Source organism: Ambystoma mexicanum, chromosome 10, assembly GCF_040938575.1.
Source record: "Ambystoma mexicanum isolate Mex_15411 chromosome 10, UKY_AmexF1_1, whole genome shotgun sequence".
In the NCBI taxonomy this organism is placed as follows: Eukaryota; Metazoa; Chordata; class Amphibia; order Caudata; family Ambystomatidae; genus Ambystoma; species Ambystoma mexicanum.
The window spans coordinates 1523008793-1523033428 of NC_090932.1; the positions used below are offsets into that span (position 1 = coordinate 1523008793).

The window sequence follows — 24636 nt, forward strand, 5'->3', positions numbered from 1 at the left end:
TGCCTCAGCCCTGAGCTTTAATTTCCCCATCAATTGCACTCTAGGAGTTGTACTCCTGCAAATGAACGCATTAGACTAAAGTAAAGCTAAATGAAAAAAAATGATACAGGACTGGAATTTGGCCTCTCCCTGGTGACATGGACTGATCAGGTAACCTTACTTCTGGGGGGAGGGGAGAAGCTCCTGGACGATGTATTTATCCAAACAAAGGTGTTTAGCGAGACAAGTGCCTCGTCAAAGCAAGGTGAGGCATGGACTTACGGTACACCCTCTTTTGGCGCGGCCGTTTCGCCACAGACCGGTTCGGCGCGGCCAGTTGGCTGCAGCGGCCAGTTCGGCGTGCCCATTTTGGCAAGGGAGCCTTTCGGGCGCCGTCGATTTGGCGCGAGGGACCTTTGGACGTGGCTGACATTGCAGCCACGTCTAAACTCCCTCACGCCAAATTCAAAAGAATAATTATTTTCAAATGCAGCTCGTTGGCAGGAAATGTTATCGTGTTGCATTTGAAAAGAATTGTGGGTTTGTGTAAACAGAGACGCCAAAAGAGGGTATACCGCTCTTTCTTTTAACAATTGGTGCATTTTGGGATCTGAAGCCTTAGTCAACTTCAAATGAACAAAGTGGACCTATACACCAGATATCCATGATTTTTAGGATAGCCAAAGACAGGACAGGGCATGTCATAGTTGTGTCTTCACCTGGTCAGCTCAGCCATCACCAACCATCACCAATCAAAACTCCCCGCTCTGCGCCATGTAAAGAATGCGATGGAACGGAGGAGACACATTGCGGCCTAAATGCAGCATACAATATCTATGAGTGACACCCACACTGTGTGCGTGTGGATAAAGTTGGGCCATTTTATTATATTCATATTAGCTGTGCAGCTCCCTTTGTCCCACTGTCACTTAATCTCTGCCACTGTCCATGTCACGTTTCAGCAAACATAGAACATCTTCGCTGCATAAATATCGAGCACTTCTTTAAGGTCCTACGATGAATGCATCTTTTGTTGTAAATGAAAATACTGTGCGCTCTACTTCTTGTGTCCCTTTCTATTGCCACACACCACTGCAATGGTTCTCTCAAGAAGCATGACCCAATATTGTTGTGAACATATTGAAGTGGATTATTTCACCTATGTGGACCAGTCGCTCTTTCTATATGCAGATGGGTGACTCCAATTACTCGAGACAGGGTGTGATCATCTCTAAAGTACATTCAGATTCGCCCCTCTAGTGATGGATAGAGGGCCAGGGGACATCATAAAGCCTTCATTCATTACACTTTTGTAATGGCTCAAAGTTAATAGCGGACTGAAATTGTTATTAGCAGCCTGGCTGGGGGCGCTGGGCAATCACAATGCTCAGTGTACTGTGGAGAAAAGAAAGCGTATATATTTTTTAAAAAAGCGCTTTTTTTCCTGTTCTATTCGGATGGTGCTTGCAGTGTTTGTGCCACTCCCTGGCACTGTCGAACCCGAAGCATTAGGTGACGATTTGCTGGCGCCAAAAGATCCTGTGGCAAAATGTCCCAGCGCTGAACTGGGCACGCCCAAACGACTCCTGCGCCGAAGCGGTCGAAGTGAATTAGCCCGCGCCAAACTGGCCACGCCATATCGTCCTGCTCCGTGGACTTGCACTCTGACTCCACCCACAAGGCAGCATAGCGCCATCAAGCGGTGGTAAGGTGGCATGTAGTGCTCTACCTACATCTGCACCATACCTAGAGGCATACGTAAAGACCAGGGCCAGTCCTCAAGGGCACAGTAGTGCTGCTAAATCCACCTACCTGCCCCGCAACATGCGCCTGGCCACGCCGAGGTTCAGGAGGGATCATGGCAGGGGTCAAGAATGCTGTGGGATGGACACGCATCCCCGTTCCAGTGCTGTGGGCAGGCTGCCACCAGGGCACGGAGCTGGCAAAAGATTGATTATTCTTTATTTGAGCTCAAGCCATTGCTCCTCTGAAAAGCAGGGCGATTCGGGTGCTCATTGCAAGAACCATGCATGGGGTGCTCATTGCAAGAACCATGCATGCGGTGCTCATTGCAAGAACCATGCATGGGGTGCTCATTGCAAGAACCATGCATGGCCGAGAGTGAAATACTAGTCACAAAGTTTGAGAGCACAACAAAACAAACATTGAAACATTTGGTGCGTGGGAGGGGTGGATGCTAAAAGGCCATACCCCGGGTCTTTTGGTTGTAGCCCTGGATAGGAACTCAGGGGCTACAAACAAAATACTAGCTGGCCCAGAGTCCCAACATTAGCGTAGCCCCAGATCTTTTCCAGACCCGGCAACACCCCTGGCTATGCATCAAAACCTGCGCACAAAAATGCCCCCTCATGGAAAAGGAATGATATATCGTGTCCAAATAATCTGGGATGATGGTGCATGGTCCAGCGAGAATGAGCTGCACAGCACGTCCTCTTTCCACCCGATGACACCTAAACCTTTCACTCTACAGAAAACACTCATCTAAACACTAGTAAACTTGACCACTGTTCCAGTGTACTGGTTAGCCAACAAGGTTTTCAACTTCGCTACATGTGCCCTCTACAACCTACCAAGATCCTCCTCCACATCATGACACTATCACCACGCCGGATGGCTCTCCATGCACAAGAGTTCATGCTCTTCATCTACTAATCTTGTCCCACCACCACATAGCAGACATCGCTCTCCTTACTCCCCCCCCCTACCCTGTGATCTGCTTTGCTCAACCTCTTCGCTCCCCACGCGCTTATGGCTCCACCCATGCCTTTTCGTTACTCGCCTCTTCCAGTGGAATGCCCCCCCATAACCAAAGCCAGTCGAATCCTCACAAAAGTTTGCAAAAACAGTATCTGGCCCCATCGGATTGATCCTGCGACGTTTGGTGAGGTTTTGTCAAAGGGGGACAAAGTTATAGGGGGCGGTCCCACAATTTGTGGTTTTTCCCCCATAGACATAACAGAAATTTTGTTTTGCTCATGTCTACAGCCCAAACCGCTGGATGGATTTTCGGCAGGAGCGGTGGGTTGGTCCCGTAAGCATGCTTTTGTAGATTTGGTGTAAATCCGTCCAGTAGTTTTTTAAACTACCAAAAGTAGATTAAAATAATTAGTGATATCTGGATTCGGACCGCAGACTCACTTCCCTGTTCGGTCCGAGGATGTGCCTCCGTGTGGTCCAGAGGCCGACGTGGGGTCGCTACAAAGTGAGGTGCGCCAGATTTTTGGAAATGTCTGCCATGTTGGATTCCCCGAATGCCCCGTTGTCTGCGAACATCGTAGTAAAAACATATGGAAAAACACAACATTGCACTTATCAAGCAATCTCTTGGGGGGTGAGGGGTGATGAGGATGTGACATGGCCTTAAAAAGCCCAAAAGAAAGTGTGTTTCTTCTCCGATGTCCGCGAACAGTCCGAGGCAGTCCTCTGATGTCCGCGAACATCTTAGATGTTCGGGTGCATCTATACTTATTTGTGCATTACAGGGTTGGTGAAAAACACTTTTTGGATGGCTTATAACTTTGGGCCACTCAATGAAACTGCATGACATTTTGGAATTTCATTCCAGACCCGATTCTGAATCTGCACAAAATATTTAGATCTAGATATAAATGTTTTGCAAAGTTTGGTGGAGTTCTGTCTAAATTAGAGGGGGGTATCAACATTTTTGGATGTCTTATAACTTTTTTGCCGTTTGACGGATGTAGACCGAGGTTTTCAGAAAGATTAGAGACCCAACCTTGAATGTTTGCGCAAAGTCTGAATGGATTTTGTCAAAAGGGGGGTAAGTTATACGACTATTGTATGTATGTACATTTTGACACTTTTGAAGAAATAAAACATGTGCAGATTTCCAGCAAATTCTTGTAAGAGGCATTGGTGAGGACCTGAAAGCATGGTTTTGCAAATGTATCAGCGTTTTATTTTTTGACAAGTGTACAAAAAATAGTGATTTACCTTTGGTGACTGAGGTATACCCTGTGGCCATGGGCAGTGGCCAGATTGTCGGGTCATGGCATAAGGTCATGACCCGGACAATCTGGCCACGACCACGAGGGACGACCAATGGTGATAAAGTGGCCATGTCCACCAGGGACCGGCTATGGGATAGATTGGGATAGATTTGAAAGGCAAATAAAAACGTGCTCATGGTAATATGGTAATAGGGTTCTCTCTTCGCCTTTTGCAGGCTGCCGTGGAAAGGGAAGAGGGGCTCTGTACAAAGCTCGGCCTTCCCTTTCCATGGTGGCTATCTTGGAAAAGGATTTTCCTTCCTACAGCGGGACGCCACACGCTTTGGCAACCCAGGGTGGTAATGGCCTTCATCCCCCATTGCAGGGGCTGGAACGGGGGATAACGGTTTCAGAGCCCTCATTATCTGCCCTCTCTTCGCTTGGGCCGATAACTTGGGTCGGCGGGCCGTTATCCCCCGTTCCAGTCCCTAGAACGGGGGATGAACGCCATATTATTTTCAGTAGCATAGCACAAAATGCTCATGGAAATGTGGGAAAATATTATTGAGTCCATGTACTTTACTGAGAAATGTAAAGTAGCTGGAGTCTAAGATTTTTCTTTTTTAGTTCTATTTTTTAACTGTGAAAGGTGGTTCCTAAAGGAACCTTTTTTGTTTGGGAGGAGCGGTTAGAATGTAAGGTGGGGAGGGAAATGAGGCAAGAGGCACCAAGCACTAATATGGAGGGGCAGGTGGACAGGGGAAGATGTTGCGCATGTGTTAAGGTAGGGGGCCGTGTTTTTCATGCTGCTTGATTACAGCTTCAAAAAAAACTTCGAAATTGCTCCCCCCTTCTTAGAGGTGTGTTGCAGTATATACAGAGGACTGTTGTCTTCGAAAGATATGGATCAACAGCCTCTTTTATTGCCTGCAAGGTATCTTGGGGATTTTGTGTCCCACAGAAGTAGGCTGTGTGCTTACAGTATTGGTTGAGGAAGAGGAGGTAGAGGAAGACAGCCTACTACTTGCTAAGAAAGGAACAGACTTCCTTCGAGCATTGCAGTGGCTGGATTGGGTGTGACAGAGCATGGAGGTGGGCCCGTAGGAGTACTGTCCAAGCAGTCCGCGACTCACTCAGTGAGTTTCACTTTGGTAGCTTTAGCCTTCGATACAATTGCAACAGTGGTAAAGAACTGCCACACCCATGATTCTCTCTTGGTGCTAGATGTAGGCACTTTTTGGTCCTCTTCATTGACTTTGGAAGTAATGCGCTTTCTTTGTTGTGAAGGTCCCCCAGCTGGTGGTGGTGGTGGTGGTTCTTGGGCAGGAGGAATGGCAATTGCTAATGCCATTTTTAAGCTTAATAGCAGTTTTGCTAATAGTCTTCCAAATATGTGCTGTGTACTAGATTGTTAATGTATAATGAGTAAGAATAGGTGTAGTGTAGGAGCTGTCCAAGGGGAACATTTTGAGCTTGAAAGTTCCTAGAGGAGTATAAAATGCAGCCCCGAACTGTCCATGAAGCCTGGACCTAATCAGGAAGTGCGGACATGTCATCTTGCCGCATACGCACGGTCACGCGATACTGTCCGAAAACTCTGCGAGGACGTCAGACGTTTGCGGACGTTGACGAATGCAAACAGTGAAAAAAGTTGCAAAAAGTGTATAGAAGTGTTAAAAACTACACTAGAAGGAGGGAAATGGCAGGGTTTTAAGGTGAAACTTAGTAAATTGGACAAAAATGTTGATATATTGGGATAAGTATGATATTAGTAAGTTGCAGGAAATGAGCATGCACTGGTAAAAACCCATAAAATGTACTGAAAAACGTTGTTAAAGGGTTATAAGTAAAACTGAAAAAACTCAGAAGTTTGCCATTTAAGGTACGCTAAGCAACCATAACCCGCGCCAACCCCACGCACTGCTAAGACTAACAGCCACCATCACAAATGTCATTGATGACCTCACTGACGACATCTCATATCTGGGCCACTTGTTTTTGATCACTGACATATCTAGGCCAGGTGGTTTTGCTCACCGACAGTCAGAATATTATAATTCCAAAGGCGCTATATATCTAGACGTTAACCTTGTATGTTTTTAAAGTACTTTCCTTAGGGTTTGGTCTCAGCTCATGGTGCACATACGTGGGACAATAAGCAGGCCTCAAACACAATTAATTTGTTTACATGAAGAAGAACTTTAATGTCATTAACATTTTCTGGTGATGCAGTTTCATTCTTCCTTACTTGAGTTTTCCTGTATGTGCCTCTGATTTGTATGCATTGTGGGTTTTAACATTACTCAAAACTCTGATAAGGTAGCATTCATTATTTTATCATCCGGGGATTCTAGAACTGCCAGCTTCAGGAATGGCTGCTTAAGTGCTGAGCTCCTGTGCCAACTGCTGTAGATACTATCCATCATCATTATGGCTGAAGAACCAAGTGTTACTGAGACTGTTCAGCCAGCCAAAAGACAAAAAGGAGAGGAAGAGAGGACAATAATTTGGACCCGCTTGCCAAAATAATGGCGGATATGGCTGACATTAAAAATAAGCTGATCACCTCAGGGGAGAGGTATTTGGATCTTACCATGAAAGTAATTTCTGTGGAGAAACACTTTACAACAGTGGATGACCAGGTTTTTTCAGTTAGCAGATCAAATCAGACATCTGGAAATGGTGAATGAAAAATTATCTTCAAAACTCTGAGCAAGAACAATTTTCAAGGCGCAACAATGTGAGGATTGCTGGGTTTTCTGAAAATGCTGAACATGGTAATCCTATTTCATTTCTGGAGAAGGTGCTAACCTCTATGCTTAATTTGGACCCGAAATTCCTGCTGTAAATTGAGAGAGCACACAGGTCACTTGGCCAAAAACCTGCCTTGGATCAGAGACCTAGACATTTTATTGTGAAATTCCTAAGGTACCCAACTAGAGAACTCATCCTGAGGAAATCCCGTGAAAATGGAGATCGTGCTTAGGGTGGAAATAAAATGATTTTTGTGGTTTGAGTAAAGATATTATGGATAAGAGAAAATGTTTCCAGGTACGCTAAGGAGAAAGCCAAGATTAAACATCTCAAATACTATATGATCTAGCCTGCAATACTTCGGATTGTAGTAGAAGGCCAAATACATTCATTTGTGGACCTCAAACAATCTGAAGCCTTTTTGACCAATTTGGATGTTGAACCTATGGAAGCAAGTACTGCCTCTACATCTGCCGCAATGCCTCAAAAGTCTTCCCAGCAGAAAAAAGAAGAGATAAATAATTTCTTGGATTATGATGGATTATTTGTTTTATTATTACATTTCGTTACATTTTTAGTATATATTTTTTTATTAGTGCTGTGTGCTTAAACCATCTACTCGCGTGTTGTTGAGGTTCAATGCTGCCGTCGGATTCAAATTAGAGGAAAGTTCCTAGGTTTTGTGAGAGCATTGGTGGGCGGATGTTTTTTTGTGGACATACTGCTTAACTGTGTGTGTGGCAGCTTCGGTGTGCAGCAGATCTAATTCAAATGTACGTTTCAGTCCACTGCTCAGAGCTGCTGCTGCGCTTTCGCTTATGCGTGCGAGGACCTGGATGCCTCCCGTACCTGACTCTCGTCAGCTCTCGCCGGCTCATCATGCAGAGTCAGCGCCTCCCCTCTTCTTCTGGGCATTTCCCGCAGCTGCGATGGCCATCTATCACCAATGTAAATATTTGGCGAATCTGCGAATCACAGACTCAACCTTCACACAAATATGCCTGCCTGCCGCCCGATCGTCGGACGATTAAGATTCTTCACGAGACAGTCGCATACCACCATATTCGATACTTGTGCCCGGCCTCCTATTCCCTCCTTGTCAATATGGGGAGTTTATGTAGTGGGTACACATAGGGTTTATTATCTTGTGGCCAGAAGATAGCGCCTTTTCTCACGAGAATGGCTGAACCTGCTGATATCTTAATGCTTGAAGTTCTTGATGAGGAGGGTGGTGGGTGCCGCACAGCATTTAGTCATGGCGCTGTGTTTCACCCTTTTTTGCGATATGTTCACGGATGCTTGTGTAATCGCTTGGGGATTTTGGGAATTTCGAGTGTCACTGTTCTGTCCTGCAATCGAGGCCTGTAGATTTGAGATATTTGTAAGAAATTTGGTAGTTGGCCTTGTATGAATGGGGCATTTTGTTGAGTGCCTATGAGTACAGTACATAAGTCTCTAGGGCGACAATCTTGGGGACAAAAGTCCTTGTTGCACTGGATTCCTGTGCAGTTTTAGTGTACCGATGGAATGAACCGAACACTTTATGATCTGTTGTGGTACAGGTATGGGTATCTCCTTTGATCGGTGGTGGGGACCCTGGCGATAGGGAAGCTGTATATATGTTGGTTGGTGGATGCAAAAAGCCTGACTGCACGTTGTACTATATATTTGCTCGTGCTCTCTGTAGCAAGATACGTGCGCTTTCTTTTTCTGGTGCTTGCCAGAGTAAGTTGCAAGAGGAATGCTACTCATTGGTTTCATTCGTGTAGTGTGCCACATTCCTCTGCACATTCCATGTAAGCCCTGGGTGTGTTGGCTGTCTTTTGCACCATACAATTCCTGAACAATCTTGCTGCACGCGCCTGTGGTACTTTCTGTAACTTCTTATTCCATGGGTAGCGCAGCCTTCCATATGGGCTATAGCTTTGCTCTGTTGATTTTGTGCACTATTAGTTATGCACTGGTTGTATATGATGTGCATTTATAGATGATCTTGTGGCTCGTGTAGGCTGATATGGGCTGTCTGCAGCACTGCCATTTGAGGGATGGCAATTTGGTAGTGGTGTGTGTTGCTTTTCTTCATGTGGTTGGTCCCTCTTGTGACTTGCAAACCTTGCATTGGTGTCATATTATCGTGTAAGGTGAACGTGCACTATCCTATTTGTGTAGGCTGCCACACAATGTCTTAGGTACACTGCATACTTTGTTCAATAGGTACATTGACACAGTAAATGCTCGAGACCTCTTAAATGCCTGGTTGAGGTTATACATTAGTGGATGGAATAATGATGGAGTAATATTACTCTATAACTCATTAGTTTAGTCCTCTTTAATGTATCACTTATTTTGGGGGTATGTTAATGGACAAATGTTTGCTTTGCTTAGGTAATTTGTTTGGAGGGGAAAGGTGTTACTGCATTTGTATTCATGGGCGTGACAAGTCTTTTGGGATGTTCTTAGGGTCATTTGGGGGTACTGTTAGGGAATGATTATTACTCACTGTTAATAATTTGTGTTTGGTGTAATGACTAGATGGACAGTATATATCTTTTGATTACGGGCACAGATTTCTGGAGGGTGGTTATGAATAGGTCTGGTTTTGTAAATATTGTAACTCTTAGTGAGCCTGATCATTGTTGGGCTCTTTTTGTTCAATTAATTTGTATGTTTTTGTCTTTCATTTTGTTTGTTTGGAAGTGACTATATGTTTTGCTGCTCTAATTCGATTGTTTAACAATTTAAAAATGTTGATAGTTATACTTGAGAGTATCAGGATAAGGGTTTGTTCACTGTAGGTACTTGGAATGTTAGAGGTATGAAATGTCCTAAAAGGAAGAAAATCTTATCCAGACTTGGCGGGAAAGGGTTGATGTGATTCTATTACAAGAGACGCACTTTGAGGATGGCACGGAGAGTCTCCTTACCAATTCTAGATATACGAAAGTGTGGCTTAACTGTTATTCTACTAATTCACAAGGTGTTGGGATCTTGATTAGAAGGGGGTTGGGTGCAAGAGTGGATAAGATAGTTATGGATGATGCAGGTCGAGACATTTTAGTTGATCTGAAACACGAAGATAAAATGTTTACTATCGGCTCTATTTATGGCCCATGTGCAGCGTGGAGTTTTTTTTTTTACTCTGTAACTAAACTTTTAGCTGATATGAGGGGGGAAGTAATCATTTTAGGAGGGGACTTCAATTGTGTTATGGACTTCAAGTTGATTAGGTCTTCGGCATGCTATTTTACTGGCGAAAAAATAGGGGAGAATTTTGGGATTTTGGAGAAAGATTTGATTTAATAGACTATTGGAGGTTTTTACATCCAAATGTGAAGGGATTTTCATTTTATTCCCCAGTTCACGATTCCTTTTCAAGGATCGACTTACTCACTCACATCGAATCGACTGGTTGAGACAATAATTGAAGCCAGAATATGTGAGCGATATCTTTCAGATCATTCCCTGGTTTTGGTTTAATTACTTCTTGCTCCATGCTCTCCGAATTCTGCTAGATGGAGACTAAAATCATTTATTCTGAAAGAGGAAAAAGCATTAAAGTCACTTTCTGGTTTTGTGTCTAACTACTTTGATGTTAATAGAAGTTCGGCTGATGGTCTAGTGATGTGGAATGCATTTAAGGCCTCAGCTAGGGGTGAATTGTTGAATTGGACAGCTAGAGTGAGGAAAGAAGGAGAAGCAAAAATGAGAGATCTTGAGCTGGAAATGGGGAAATCACAATCAGTTTATGCACATACTGGATCTGTGAAAGATCGTTTAAAGATGAATAGACTGTAGGAGCAGTTACGTCTAGAATCTGAGATTCAAGCTGACCGTGGAATATTTTATTCTAAGCAACACTTTTGGGAGAAAGGACATTGTGGGGGTAAATTGCTTGCAAATAGATTGAAGGGTTTGTGTGAGAGGTTCTTTGTTCAAACAATGAGTCTGGTAGAATTGTTGTAAAAAGAAAAGAAATTGGTGAGTGTTTTCGTACTTATTATGAATCTTAATATACTGAAGAACATGATCTGTTGGAAAGTGACCAGGTAGAATTCTTCGACAAGCGTGAGGTTCCTCGTCTGTCTGATGAAGCCAGAGAATTTCTAGATGCTCCTATATTGGTAGAGGAGGTGACGGAGGCTATTAAAAATGTAAAATCTGGAAAGTCGCCTGGCCCAGATGAATTACCGACTGAGTTTTTATCAAACTTTTACTGAGCAGTTGGCACCAGAGCTATGTGAAATCTTCAATTGATTTCTTATGGAGGGTATTTTATGTCCCTCTATGAGAGAAGCTGTAATTTCAGTGTTCCCCAAAGATGGGAAAGATGCATCGAATTGCTGTAATTATCACCCCATTTCGCTTCTGGAATGTGGATGCAAAGGTATTTATGAAAATGTAACTTCTAGGCTGGATAAGCATATAGGTTCTTTAATTGATGAGACTCAGTTGGGTTTTATGAAGCAACGTCATGGATATGATATCAGGACTCTCCTAGATATTTTTAATTTGTCATCCATGGGATCGGATGATTTACTTTTAATATTTCTAGACGCCGAGAAGGCATGTGATAGTGTGACTTGGGCTTTTTTAAATTTTACTCTGGTAAAAATGGGTTTTGGACCCTTATTCATAAATGCTGTTGCGGCCTTACAGTCGGGTATCAGTGCCAGGGTTTGGGTAAATGGGGTTCTTTCAACTTCTTTTAGATTATTTAAAAGGTACACATCAGGGGTGTCCCTGATCGCCTTATCTGTTTATCTGTTTAATTTGGCTCTTGAACCATATATATATATATATATATATATATATATATATATATATATATATATATATATATATATATATTCGACAATCATACTGTCTAATAGGCTTTAAAATTGGAGACATTAAAGTTAAGATTCTGGATAATCCTGAAGTAGGGTGGTAACATTTTAAGGAATATGATTACTAAATTTGGTAGACTCTCAGGTTACAAAATTAATTGGAAGAAGACTGTTGTATTTCCGGCTCAGGATACTCCGGTGCGTAGACAGTTGTTAGATTGGAATTGTAAATGGGAAAATTGTCAGGTGAAATATTTAGGGGTATTTTTGTCCAGGGACATGAAAGGAATGGCAGGGTTCAATATTGATAAGGTTTTGGAAAACATAAGGAAGATTGTCCATAAGTGGAGTAGGCTCCCGTTATCCATCTGGGCTAAGGTTAATCCTATCAAAATGGTGCTCTCAATTAAAGTTCTATATATTGTTCAGTCTCTACCTTTACGATTCACAAAAAAAGTTCTTGGTCGTGTAGATCGAGTTTTTCAGGAGTTCTTATGGGGTGTTGGGAGGAAACCTAGGATACCCCAATATTTGATGATTAGAAGTGTACATGATGGGGGTTTTGGTTACCCTATCATTGAAAATTACTACAAAAATGTTTTGATTAAAAAGTCAATCTCCTATTTCTCGATGAATGGGCCAGGGGTTCCAATATGGGATTAGGTAGAGTTTAAAATGAGACCCTTCCGAATTGAATCTTTGTACTCTCTTGGTAAATTACCTAACTCGGCCAGTAATTTGCAGACTGTGCTTGCTAGGGAGGATGCCGTCACATCAATGATTGTAGGTGGGGGAGATGGGCTTTATTTATATGAGGAGGCGTCCATTTGGCAGAATCCGGGGTTGCAGATCGATAATAAGATAAGTTGGAGAAGTTGGATCAATAAAGGCATATTGCTTATAAGAGATGTCTGGGGTGAGGAGGGTATGTTATCGTTCGAGTCTCTGAAGGTGAAGTTTGCACTCCATTATAGGGAACTGAGGAGATACGACTTGTTGAAAGGTTTGATATCTGAGAGATTATTGATGCTTGATGATCCTTTGTAACTAAGACCGGAAAGGTGTAGTTTTATTGTTGTTGCTCCTCGTGAAGTGTCTAGTTGTTCAAAGCTGTTTCCAGAAGAGGAAAAGATTAGATTTTCATAGAATGCTTTACGCCTTGCGTGGTGTGATGAATTGGGTGGGGGAATTTTGATGAAGGCTTGGGAAGGTTTGCGGAAAGTCCCAGTTAGGATTAAGATTGATCTGAATCTACGGTATATTCAGCAGAGGATTCTAGGACGTCTTTTTTGGACCCCGGTTAGAATGCATAGGTTTGGTCTAAGAGAGGATAATGAATGCTGGAGTTGTTTAAGAGTTAGGGATTTGTGGAATGATATTTTAGATAGAGTTGACTTCGTTTGGAACATATCTTTTCCTAGGACACCGTCATTGGTACTTTTGAAGTCACCAATTGGCATGCGTCATTTGAGTTATGCGACTCTATGTTGGGTTACTAAAGTGTTTCTGGTGGCGAAACAGAAAATGTTGCGCCTCTGGAAGACGAGGAAAAAGCCATGTATTGATGAATGGTTATTACAGATGCAGTTGCTCTCACGGTTTGAAAAGATTAAATATTGTGCTTTAAATAGAGATGAATTTTATAAGGAGCGAAGGAATGCTTTTAATTAGCTATATGCTTGAAATGAGTGTTGACAGGTTCTGGTTTGTTTTTACAATCACCTTTAGAGTGGTTAATTTGATTAGGTGTTTTTGTGTTGGTCATATTTTGTATGGTATTGTGATTTGTTTTTTATGTATTATATTTTTCTCTTATTTTTCGACTGTCATTTCAAAATGTGATTGTTATATTTTAATGGGGATATTTGGATAATTTCACTTATTCATTCTGTTCTATTTATACCAGCTTACTTAGTGTTACCCTGTTTTATTTAAATCTATAATGTTTTACTAATATGTTGTTTTGGAATGATATATTTCTTTTGAACATTTTAAATAAAGTTAAATTACACGATTATAAATATTGTACTTCTATGGTGCATGCAGCAGCCATTGCCTATGTTTATGTATGATTAGGTTCCTGTATTAACAACAAAACTCCAAAACGGGGCTCTAGAAATTCGGTATTTTGGGCCTTGAAATGTTTACATCTTTTATTTTGATGTTCCTGTTGTCGACAGGGCTCACCTCCATAGCCTCACAGTAGGTGGTCGAGGGGGTGGGGGGGGGCCTTGGATAGAAGGGAGGAATTCCCTCGATTCGTCACAGCAGCCAGCTAAGTACAGAAGGAGCTCATGCCTCGCTTACCTGGAGTGATGTTTCAATGCAAACCAAATTGCATGGAGGTTGTATGGACATCGAGCCCTACATCCAGAGTGCAGGAATGGTGCAAGATGGTTGCATCCGCGGTTGCACTTAGCTCTCCCTTTCTCTGGTCAGGTTGAAAGATGACAATGTACATGAACCCTGGAAGAAATACGGAGACTCTGCAAATGTCACTGTAAAATGAGTGCAGTGCTGCGGTGAGTCCATGCATTATTATGACTGTATGTATTGAGCACGATCCTAGCCTTCGGGAAGCAACGGATGGCGCTTTACAATAATGCAACTGGGGACCCCAGTCCTCCTGCGCTTCCATATAAGAAACTAATGAACATGACGAGATGTCTTTTTTTTTATTTAACTTCATTGGTGGGCTGGAAAAGTGATGTTCTGGTGACATTTAGGGCACGATTCACAGACACGTTTTATGATGGCGCAATCCCACGTGAATCAGGCCCTTAGTCACCTTATTAGTAAATATGCCGCCCTCACTACGCCTGCGGAGGCTATGGGGTCATTAGCCAGTGGCAGTAGGCCAGGGAAGCCTAGTTGCAGGGCGGAGTTAAGCGCGCACATCGCCCTGTTTGGGCCCAAGCAGCTGAATAAAGCCACCTGGCGCCAAATCAAACATTGGAAAGCAGAACAAAGAAATCCTTTCCAGGACGCTTATCGGAAACCTTGCTGCCCAATCTTCTTGCTGCTCGCCCGCCCTCTGGCGCTTTCCTATCCTTGGCCTTGCTATTTTTTGGACAAACACTGCCACATTGCTTGAAGCACTGCCCGGCAGAGGCAGTCAAACTTTAAAATCGCATCTCCAAATGTTTAGACTTACAAAATGGGTGGCCACAAACATAAGAAACGCGCTGACAAAGCGGATAGATGGGACTTTGTTTGCACAACGTGAAGATGTGCTTTGTTTGCTTTGGATCCTGATTTGGAGGACAGGGGTGTACGAGGTTGCGCATGGGCAATACCGAAGAAACTGGAGCAAGCAGCTTGATAACAGTGACCTTCAGACATTTTACATTATCAACGGCAAGGGTTTCCAAAGATAACCCCCCTAACTTACAGAGAAGGAGCAAAGACAGAGCTAGAAGCTAAGCAGGACCCAAGAGTGCAGAAGGCAGGGGCTATACTGCAAAGGGGCCCTTAACTGCTATCAACCTCTATGTATCTATATCATTAAATAGAGAGCGACTTCCTTGGTAAGCTTTCCCAGCCTGCAGTACTTACTCTTTAAATACATACACTTCAACTTGCCACGCAATTCCACAGTTTAATGCCTCAAATGCCTGGGTGGGTGGAGCTCACAGGCAGAATGGCAATTCGTTCAGCATATATCTTTCCTGCTATAATCTATAAACAATTCCAGACACATGCCACCGCAGCTGCTGTCTGCATTCTTGTTAACATTTTTTATTTCAAAGCCAACTGCTGCTTGTACTTTTTTTTTCTTTTTAAATGAGCCTTTCTGAAATATAAGGGGTAAGCTTCAGATGAGTAAGTGCCTGGTGTGAGGCCATGTAGATTGTTAATTGTTTGAGAGGCTCTGCACTGTGGCCGCAGGGGTCTGGCAACATGGTATCTTCCAGGAAAGCAGGACAGGAGCAACTCCACACACACATGCGTCGGCTGCTGCGCAAATGGAGGCATACCCACTCGCATGAGGGCCTGAAACTCTACCTCTCTGCCCTAAACTCTCTCAAGTCCACTCTTGAGGGAGCGAAAAGCAGTGGTCGAAGTGTACAAAAAGAAGTAGTGGAGCCATGTACTCTGCTGTTCTGTCCCGCTCTCCACAAACCCCATCCCTGCGCCGCCTCCCACACACAATCCAAACAAACACACCTGCTATTTATGGGAATGTTCAGTGCGCTGAAGAGCAAGCTTCAACTTCTTCCTACACTTTTATTTTAAATGAAACCATTCCGGAACAATTTCTTTTTAAAATAAAAGTATAGGAACTGTGAAACTTAAAAATAAAAAGTATGGGAGCACCGCTCCCGAACGCTCCCGCCCACTTCGACCTCTGGCGAAAAGGGAATTCTACCTAACCCTCATTGACACTCACCCCAACCATCCTACAGGGCACCCTAAGCTCACTCCTCCTAAGTCTATGACTATCAACTCCACTCTCACTGCTAATGACCTAGTAAACGTTTCCAAAATTAGAGTCTCTCCTGAACTTCTTCACATTCCCTCCTCCTACATTTCACACTCCACCTACTTACCATCATTATCTGCCTGTCTCTCACTTTAGTCACACTAATACGAACACAGTGCTATCTCTACTGATGAAGGCTAACGCCTGTTGTGCCCCATCAGACCCTCTTGCTCCTCAGCTAGTCAAGCCTATTGCCCCTTAAGTGGCCTCTCACCTCGCTGAACTTATCAACCTGTCCTTCGGCTCCACCTGCTTTCCCTCTGTTTTCAAAACAGCTACGGTCATCCCTCTCCTAAAAAAGCCAGGGGCTGACGACAAACCTACAAGAAAACATTCACCCCGTCACTCTCCTTCTGAACTACTCTAAAGTGCTGAACCTTCCAGACTCCCTAAAAACAGGTTTACGTTCCTGTGACTCCACGGAAACTGCTCTCATGAATGTTTCCAACTTCATGGCCTCTGCTAAGCACTCCAACTTATCCTCTATCCTAATTCTCCTTGACCGGTCTGCTGCCTTTGACACTGTCAATCACTTGGATCTCCTTAATACTCCTTTTCTTCTAGGGATTCGCGATCAAGCCCTTGCCTAGATTGGATACAAACTTGCAGCTCGCTAATTCTGGATCTTCTGAAGCAACAACACCTCTCAACTCACTCCTCTAACTGTTGGTGTTCCACAAGGCTCTTGTTTGAGTCCACTCCTCTTTACAATCTACACCTCTGCTCTTTGAGTACTCATCTCCTCCTTTGGGCTCTCGTACCAACTCTTTGCAGATGACACCCATTTTATAACTCTCCTCTGACCTCGCTATCAAAATTTCAAACCAACTCTCAGCCATTAAATATTTGATGGCTATGCACTCTGATGTTAAACTCTACCAGAATAATGGTGCTCTTCTTCTCTGCCAAAAGCTTTCTCATTGCTTCTCCTCTGCCCATCCAGTTCCCACCGGACACTCTCCCCTACTCTTTTTCAGCTAGAAACCTCAGCGTCATCTATGGTCCTTCGCACATTTTCTCTACTTTTATATCCAAAACTGGAACAGCAGCCCACCTCAACCTCCTAAATATTAGGAAAATAAGGCACCTTCTTCGTCTCAATACTGCCAAGCATCTCTTAACCACTTTTGTCTTCTCTAAACTGGACTACTGTGCCAGCATCCTCTTTGCTTTCCTCAACTATACTTTCTGTGCTCGACAAGATCATTCTAAGTTACTCACGATAGTGATGGACATACTCCTACGTTCCGTCCCCTTTCCTCCATAGCTTCACTACCAGGACCCTCTTTGAACTCCCTCACTTCACACCTACTTCCTTGTAGGGTCACCAGGCTGGATGGCTGACTAGGCAAAACAGGGCCAGATTTAAATGCCATCTCCTGGTTCACAAATCTATCACATTAAGGCACCACTGTATTTATACCTCCTCTATCCAACTCTAGAAGCTTTCTCGTAATATCCGCTCTGCCTCCTAGACTACCCTTGTGGCTCCTGCCCACCCTATGCTTATCATCGAATCTGGTCCTACTCTCTTCTTACCCCACTTACATGGAATTCTCTTCCACCAAATATCAGAGAAAAAGTCCACACGGATTTGTTCAAAACTAAACCAAAATTCTAGCTCCTCGACCACAGAGTTACCCTCTTAACCTACCTCTCATAGCTAATATTTTCCCCTTGCACTTAACATGCCTCTGGCCCTCACTTCCTCTGCCTCCACCCTAGCACTTCACCCATCATGGTCACATCCTGAACACAGGCGGCCGTACCGCCTACTTGCTCTTAAACTGTCCAATGTTCATGGTCTTTAATCTATATATGCATATTTATGCATTGTCTGGCGTGACTGTTCCATTTACACAACCTGGTAAGAATGCCCCTCAAGCTCCCCCTTTGTAAGAAGCTCATCGCTTCAAGCCAATTCTCATTTCTTATCTATTGTACTTTCTTTTGTGATCAAAAGAAAATAAATAAATACACTGTATCATGGAGACTGCATGCCCGACAGTGAACTGAGCCAACGCCTGGGAGGACTGGTGCCGGTGCAAGGCAGCAGAAGTAGACAGTGGGGAGAAGGTGTGAAGCAGTGTAAGGGGAGAGGTTGTTTTCAGGTGAGTGATGCTATAGACCGAGCCCATAACTGAGAGGAATCCAACTTGGGATTTTCACTGAGCCCCACACCCCTGCAAGGAAAACTGCCATTAAGTGGCTCAAGGCATAGTGACAGAGGTCCCTGGGGAGGGCATAGGTATGGGTGGGGCACCCAGAAAAGTATTGGACATCATTATGGTTTGAGGACAGACTGACTGACAATGATGCATTAGGCACTTAAAACTAAATGCAAACCAGGAGCAGTCGTAAAAAGTAGGGATAGCATTAACCTTGTAACCCATGGAGTATACATGCCCCTCCGGCAGTATTTTAAAATGAAGACAGTGAAAATAGCAAAGGCTTAATGTGAAGATTGGGAGAGATGGGTGGCAGCTGGCCAGTTACTTTAAAGTGCATCCGTGCTGTTGTGCTCTGACATGTGTGGAGGCAGATGGTAACCCCCCAGGCAGCTAACAAGGAACTCCATCTTGATATGCACTCATTCCGGCATCCTAGATGGTGAAATGTGGGATGTGGGAGTCGTCTCTGGATGCCAGTCTGGCCCAGTATAGAGTCAGCGCACAGGTAACCCAGCTGTAGGACTCTAGATACTAGAAACTCTGAGAACCTTAACAGGTCCCAGGTAAAATAACAGGAAGGAGGGAATTGTAAGAACCATTCCTTTTATGAACAACAAAGTCTACACCTGCTAAAGTACATGACTGTAAAATTGTGACCGTTATATTCTAGATCCAGTTTGTACATATTTTGCTGGCATCAATTGATGTTTTATATCCCTGATTTTAATAAAATTAGAATAAAGACAACCATACACATTACCTGTGGCTGTTGTAGATTTATACACAAGTGAGTTACTGCATGAATTCAAAGGTCAGGGTCATATTGCCTGTTAATCAATAGGTTGTGGTGTTTAATGACAGTCAATGAACTCCAAAGTAAAGGGAGACCTATCCAGCCCTGGTGAGGGCCACTATATGCGGACCACACATCGAACTCAACACACCTACAGATCTCCTGTTATGGTCCGGTAGTGCCAAACCACCCCCGTAGGTGCTCGAGAGAGTTGCAGACACACGAGATGTATCCAGAAGTGGAATAACCATCCAGATATAACTGAAAAGTCTACAGCATTAAAGAGCTCAAACTTTTACAAATCAGATTAAAGTGACGTAACTACCCATGTGCCATTTTGTGGACTAGCATTGGAGTTAACTAGAGCAAGCAGTACTCTAGCATACTCCCATAGCATCCAAACTCTACTCCAAATGCATTCAAAACACTGCATCAAATGTGAAGGCGGTTTCACAGTTCAGGACATACCCTCAGTCGGCACCTGAAGTGAAGTTGCCAGGCTTTCAGAAACAAAGTCAAATTGTGTTTTAACCTTGGAAGGCCCATCTCAGCCATAAAGCAGGTTACCCAAGCAAGCAGAGCTCTGCTATACAAATCTGCTCATACATACATTCATCCAAATGTCCACCCCTTGAAGACCCCTACCTGGTTCTTTCCACGGCGCCGGTAGTTCCTCCTCATGAGGCTTTTGTAGTTCTCATTCTTCTTGGTCAAGTAATAATACAGGACACAGTCTGCTACCGTCTGAAATGGAAGAGCAGATATAAGATGCAACCAAAACACACATTGTCGGTTCGCAGGAATTAAAAAAAAAAGATTGTGAACGTCGATCTTAATTAGGAATTCGATGGTAAAGTGGAACAACCAAAGTCACACTACATGCCAGTAAGGAAAAATCGCTGCCCTCTCGGCTGAGCTGTCAGGTTAGCCCTGGGCAGGCCTTTCAGACCTGAGTTTTTGACTTTACATCTAGGATCTTGGTAGCTGGCATTTTTAATGTGAAAAGTAAAACGACAAGTCCCAGGATGCAAACAAAACCAGAAAAGGATGAGCCACTGAAATGGGGACAGCTTGAGCGCCCTTGGTCTGTCTACAATAGAGATGTTCATTCACTCCCACACAAGCTTTCCAGTTTGTGAAATATTCTGTAAACTCCCTTAAACAGGGGATTTCTACTTATGACTGGGATTTCCTCATAGCACCCAGGCCATGAGCCAAATGGCTAGAGTACAAGAGGGTAAACGAACTGCATCATGCTCAAACATCACAAAGACAAACTTACTACCATGTTAAGTGGTGCACTAGCATGATATGATAATACCCAGCAGTTTCTAAGCGCGGACCCGGGATCGAACCTGTGTTGCTCCATGTCGTCTTGCTGCCAAGGCGAGCATGTTGCCGCTGAGCTATCGTCCCACGTCCAAATAAAAGAAAATGGAGCAAACAGGCCTTCCTCTAAACATAGTCAGTACAATGTTACGTAAGAGTATCCAACAGGGAAAAACATGGGAAACTGATGTTGCACTGTTTTTACGCCAAGATGGGAAGACATTTAGTTGAGGGAAAATCAGTAGTCAGCAAAGAATGCAAAATCGCACTGCTCATTTCTTCCACACGCCTAACCTTCGTATAAAACTCACCATCAGAAAATAGTGTGCGCTCTGCTGCACGGTGCACAAAAGCACTACAAAATGGATCTTATTTATTTTTGCACAAATGCAAACCTTTTGTAATATGGCAGATAACTTCACAGTTCTAAAATGTGAAGGAGTTCATCACAGGGGGTGGCGTTCTATGCGCTAAAAGAAAGCAGAAGTTAAATTCTGGGAGAGAAAGCCGAGGCGGGCATCCCTCTCATGGCATACAGTCCCTTCCTGCTGTAGTCTTACTCCTGGAACTTTACTTCTCTGGTCCGGTTCCACTACCACCACCATTTCCAGCCTTGATCTTTGGAAGTCTGCCACCTCAGTGACCCAAAGAAGACTACCTGTCGAGGCCATTTAACAAAAAAAGGTACATTGTCATATCTGAAATCATAGTTAATGGGAGGAAGACTTGTTTAAGATTGCACGAGCCACAATGCAAATGAACAATTAGTTTGCAATGTTCATATAAACAATTTTAAGGGGCATCGAAGGACATCTGTAGAAAACTGCAGGCACCTGAATCCCAATGTGCTGTAAATAGGGCTGGCATTGACCCGGATGTTCTCAGATCTTCTCGGATCCGGCTCCCCAATCCGGGGAAATCCATGTGCACTCCGCATTTATATGCCAATGCTCAGTGCATTTGGTTTCAATTATGCTGCGTGGCCAGGCTTTGGATCAGGGGCGAAACTATTTCCCACAAGACCTCTTGATGGTCTGAGCAGAAGCTCTGGACGATTTTCCAGGTATTCATGATCAATCTTCTCAGGGGATAAGAGGCAAATGTTTATCGGGGTGTGGAAAATACCTCCCCTCTGCACCTCCTTTCCAGCCCTGGCTTTCCTTCCCCTCCAGGTGGAGCCTCTAGTAAATAGCTCTAATAGCAGGTGCTACTATTACATATGCAAGATATTATGAGAGATCTATAAGGCACAGCATCTGTCATTTGCACGGCCTCATAGCGCAGACAGTTGTGTGGGGGATGTGGCTTCCGGGATATATGCCAGAGTGCGATCTGCTGGAAGTGGACTTCCCTCAAGAAGAGTCCAATGGGGAGCAGGGAGGTTGGGGACGGTCCAAGCAACCTTCCTTGACCCAACGGGGGTCGCGTGGCACGTTACGCGCATGGATTTTCAAGTTGAGTTCGTGAGACCACAAGCAGTGAAGAGATTTTAACCATTCTCAAGTATGCCACCAGGGCGCATGCAGGAGGGGGAAAGGAAATAAGGTAGTAGTGGAAGCGATGAACGAAATCGAGGTTAAATAGTGTGACCAGACGTCCCCCTCTGTCCCGAGAGTTTTTAAATATTTTAAAACCCCCGTCCCGATTTTAAAAGTTCCCTACCTTCCAGTGATCAACTTTGTCAAATCTCTGCCACCCCAGGGAGGCTCGAAGCCCCAACCTTTTTGTTCCCAGACGCATGCATTTTCTGGATAAGAAACAAACATTGCAAAGCCTGTACTAACAATCAAGCAAAGGCTCCTTCGTGTTTAACATGCTGTCACATCCGAATCTGCAGTTTATAAATATAGCAGAAGTGCGATCCTACGGAGTGGTGGGCGATAAGGGGGGCACAGGGGTAGAATAGGCTGGGTGCACTAGTCCTACTTTTACGTTTCTGTCCTGGCCCAGTTTATTATTTTCAAAATATGGTCACCCTAAGGTCAAATGAGCCGTCATGAAGGGCCAAAACTGCAGAGGTATTGAGAGCTGGCATGACACGGTTCTGGAGGCTTGGAGGGGAATACCCAGGTTCCTCTCACAGTCAAGGTTGCAACAGAAGCAATCTTTCTCCAAGAGGACCTCACCTGTATGTAGATGTTCCTAACTGTGTTATTTAGGGGGTACATTCCGCTCATCCAGGGAGAAGTCTAGAGGGCACGAGGAACTGCAAGTGATACCCGACACATGCCTCATGCAGAGGTTGGGGTACTGGACTTAAAGATCTTTGGTAATGATATCGGGGGTGGTGTGTTGGTGGCTCTCCAGAGAGATATCCCTGCATATGTAGGTAGCCAGTGGAATCGTTAGTGGCTCCGTGCTTGGGTGCGAAGGCTTCAGCAAAGTGCAACGTTTTCAACTCTGTTGTGGACTACCCCATGTTATCAACCACAGGAAAAGAAGAGGCCTACTGCATCCACTGGTATAAGTTGGCCCACTTAGATTGTACCTGTGGCCCTGAGGTAAACAGCAACACCGCAGCACCGCAGCACTTCCATTTAGTCTCCGTGAGACCCCCCACCTCTGGCCTTCACCTGCCCGTTACCAATTGGTCCCACACTCACCTTGGTATTGAAAGCACGACATTGGGCATTATATTAGGCAGTCATCCTTCATTTATACCCAAGGTGAATGCGATTGGCAAGTATACTGAAGAGGGATGGGGAAGCCTACGCCTTGCTGGTTACCAGACATTTGGTCGAAAAAAATTGGTCGACCAGACAAATGGTCGAACCAATTTGGTCGAAAACCAAATGGTCGATTTTTATTTTTTTTATTTTCACCCCTTTTTTTATTTTTTTGGGGGCCCCCTCCCCAACCCCCTTTTTTTCTCTAAAACCCCCTTTTTTTAAAAAACGAAAACCCAAAAAAATAAATATATAAATAAATTCGACCATTTGGTTTTCGACCAAATTGCGTCGACCAAATGTCATTCGACCAGTTTTCAGTCGACCAAATGACTGGACACCCGCCTTGCTCCCCTCCTACGAAATACATGACACGGAAGAAGACCAAGAAACATCGCGATCACCCATTCTACTACAGACAAATTCCCAACGGACCTATGGTTGATAAATACGTCGAGAGGTACTCCCTCAGCCAGCCCTACAGGCCAGGTGTGCTACAAAACTACCCCAGAGTGAACGAGGAGCGCCAGGCTGCAACCAAAGACACCTCAATCGATCGTATAGATTAAAGCGCCAAGAAGCCATGTTGCTGATGTCGTTAGAGAAACCACGACTTAGCACGTTAGACATGAAGCACACATGCCATCCGAACTTCGGGACACAAACACACTCAAATACACGAAGAACACGGGCGTACAGTCCTATAGAGGACAGATACATATGCATACTGTCATTGCTTATATTATTTTGCCATTAGCTAAACGCAGCAACGCAGAAACCGCAAAAAGCAAGCGATCCTGAGCAAAGCTTGCAGATGCTTATATGCGAAAAACCTCAGAATTGCAGGAGAACCTATGGGACCTTGCAGGACCAAGTGTGACTAACCCTTGGGGAACATAGAATAGCACGAACGATGTAGAAGCAGCATAATGGTTTAGGAAAACTACAGCAGGCCACAGGCCTGTCAGTAAGAGCTGAGCTGAATTCAGGCTGAACAGAGAGCAAACGTGTGGGACAGGGCCCACTGCCAAGGCCACAAGATACGGATGACATTCCAGTCCCTGAATGTCAGTGGCACAAGTTGCAATAAATAAGAATTACTCATAATTCAGAGCTGCACAGCTCCAGATCATGGTCTCTGAACACGTGACCCAGCAAACGCAGACAATGGACAGCGACAGATGCTGGGAAAGAGCCGATCCCACACTACCAGACAGACAAGAGGACCGCAACGAAGATGTTACGATGTGAGACAAGTGTTGTACGGATCGAACTGGCACTCATATAGCCTAAGGTGGTACACACAACTTACAATGCAAACACAGTGTCATGAGCTGCTCTCCATGGTGCTTATCGCCACAGGTACGCTTGGGTGGCCATTAGGCTGTTCCAACGCGTTCCGTCCAGCATCCCGCAACAGTGGCTGCTGGAGGTACTTAACTCTGCCCCCCTCCAGCAGCCGGCGCGTTGCAACCGTTGGTCAGATTCTACTACATTTGGTCCACCGCGCTAGTTTTCCATCAGTTCCTTGTTGGAACCCTGTTTCCTCCTCTTTTCTCTCTGCTGTGGCTCCTCGCAGCCCCCGGCTCTCTCGCTGGCACCCTCTCTCTTTTCTGCTCTCGCTCTCTCTGCCTTCTCCCTTCGTCAGAGCTCTTCCGGCGTTG

The 24636-nt window shown here is 44.3% G+C and overlaps 1 protein-coding gene across 5 annotated transcripts in view; it reads right to left on the bottom strand.

The window, feature by feature from the left end:
• The window catches only part of NCOR2 (nuclear receptor corepressor 2), a 2813293-nt gene that overhangs the window by 1374834 nt on the left and 1413823 nt on the right, over positions 1 to 24636 (bottom strand). For all 5 annotated transcript variants that reach the window (XM_069619703.1, XM_069619702.1, XM_069619704.1 and 2 more), the window contains exon 14: positions 19623 to 19721. In XM_069619703.1, coding sequence (XP_069475804.1) covers positions 19623 to 19721 — 99 coding nt within the window. The remainder of the gene's footprint in view (positions 1 to 19622; positions 19722 to 24636) is intronic.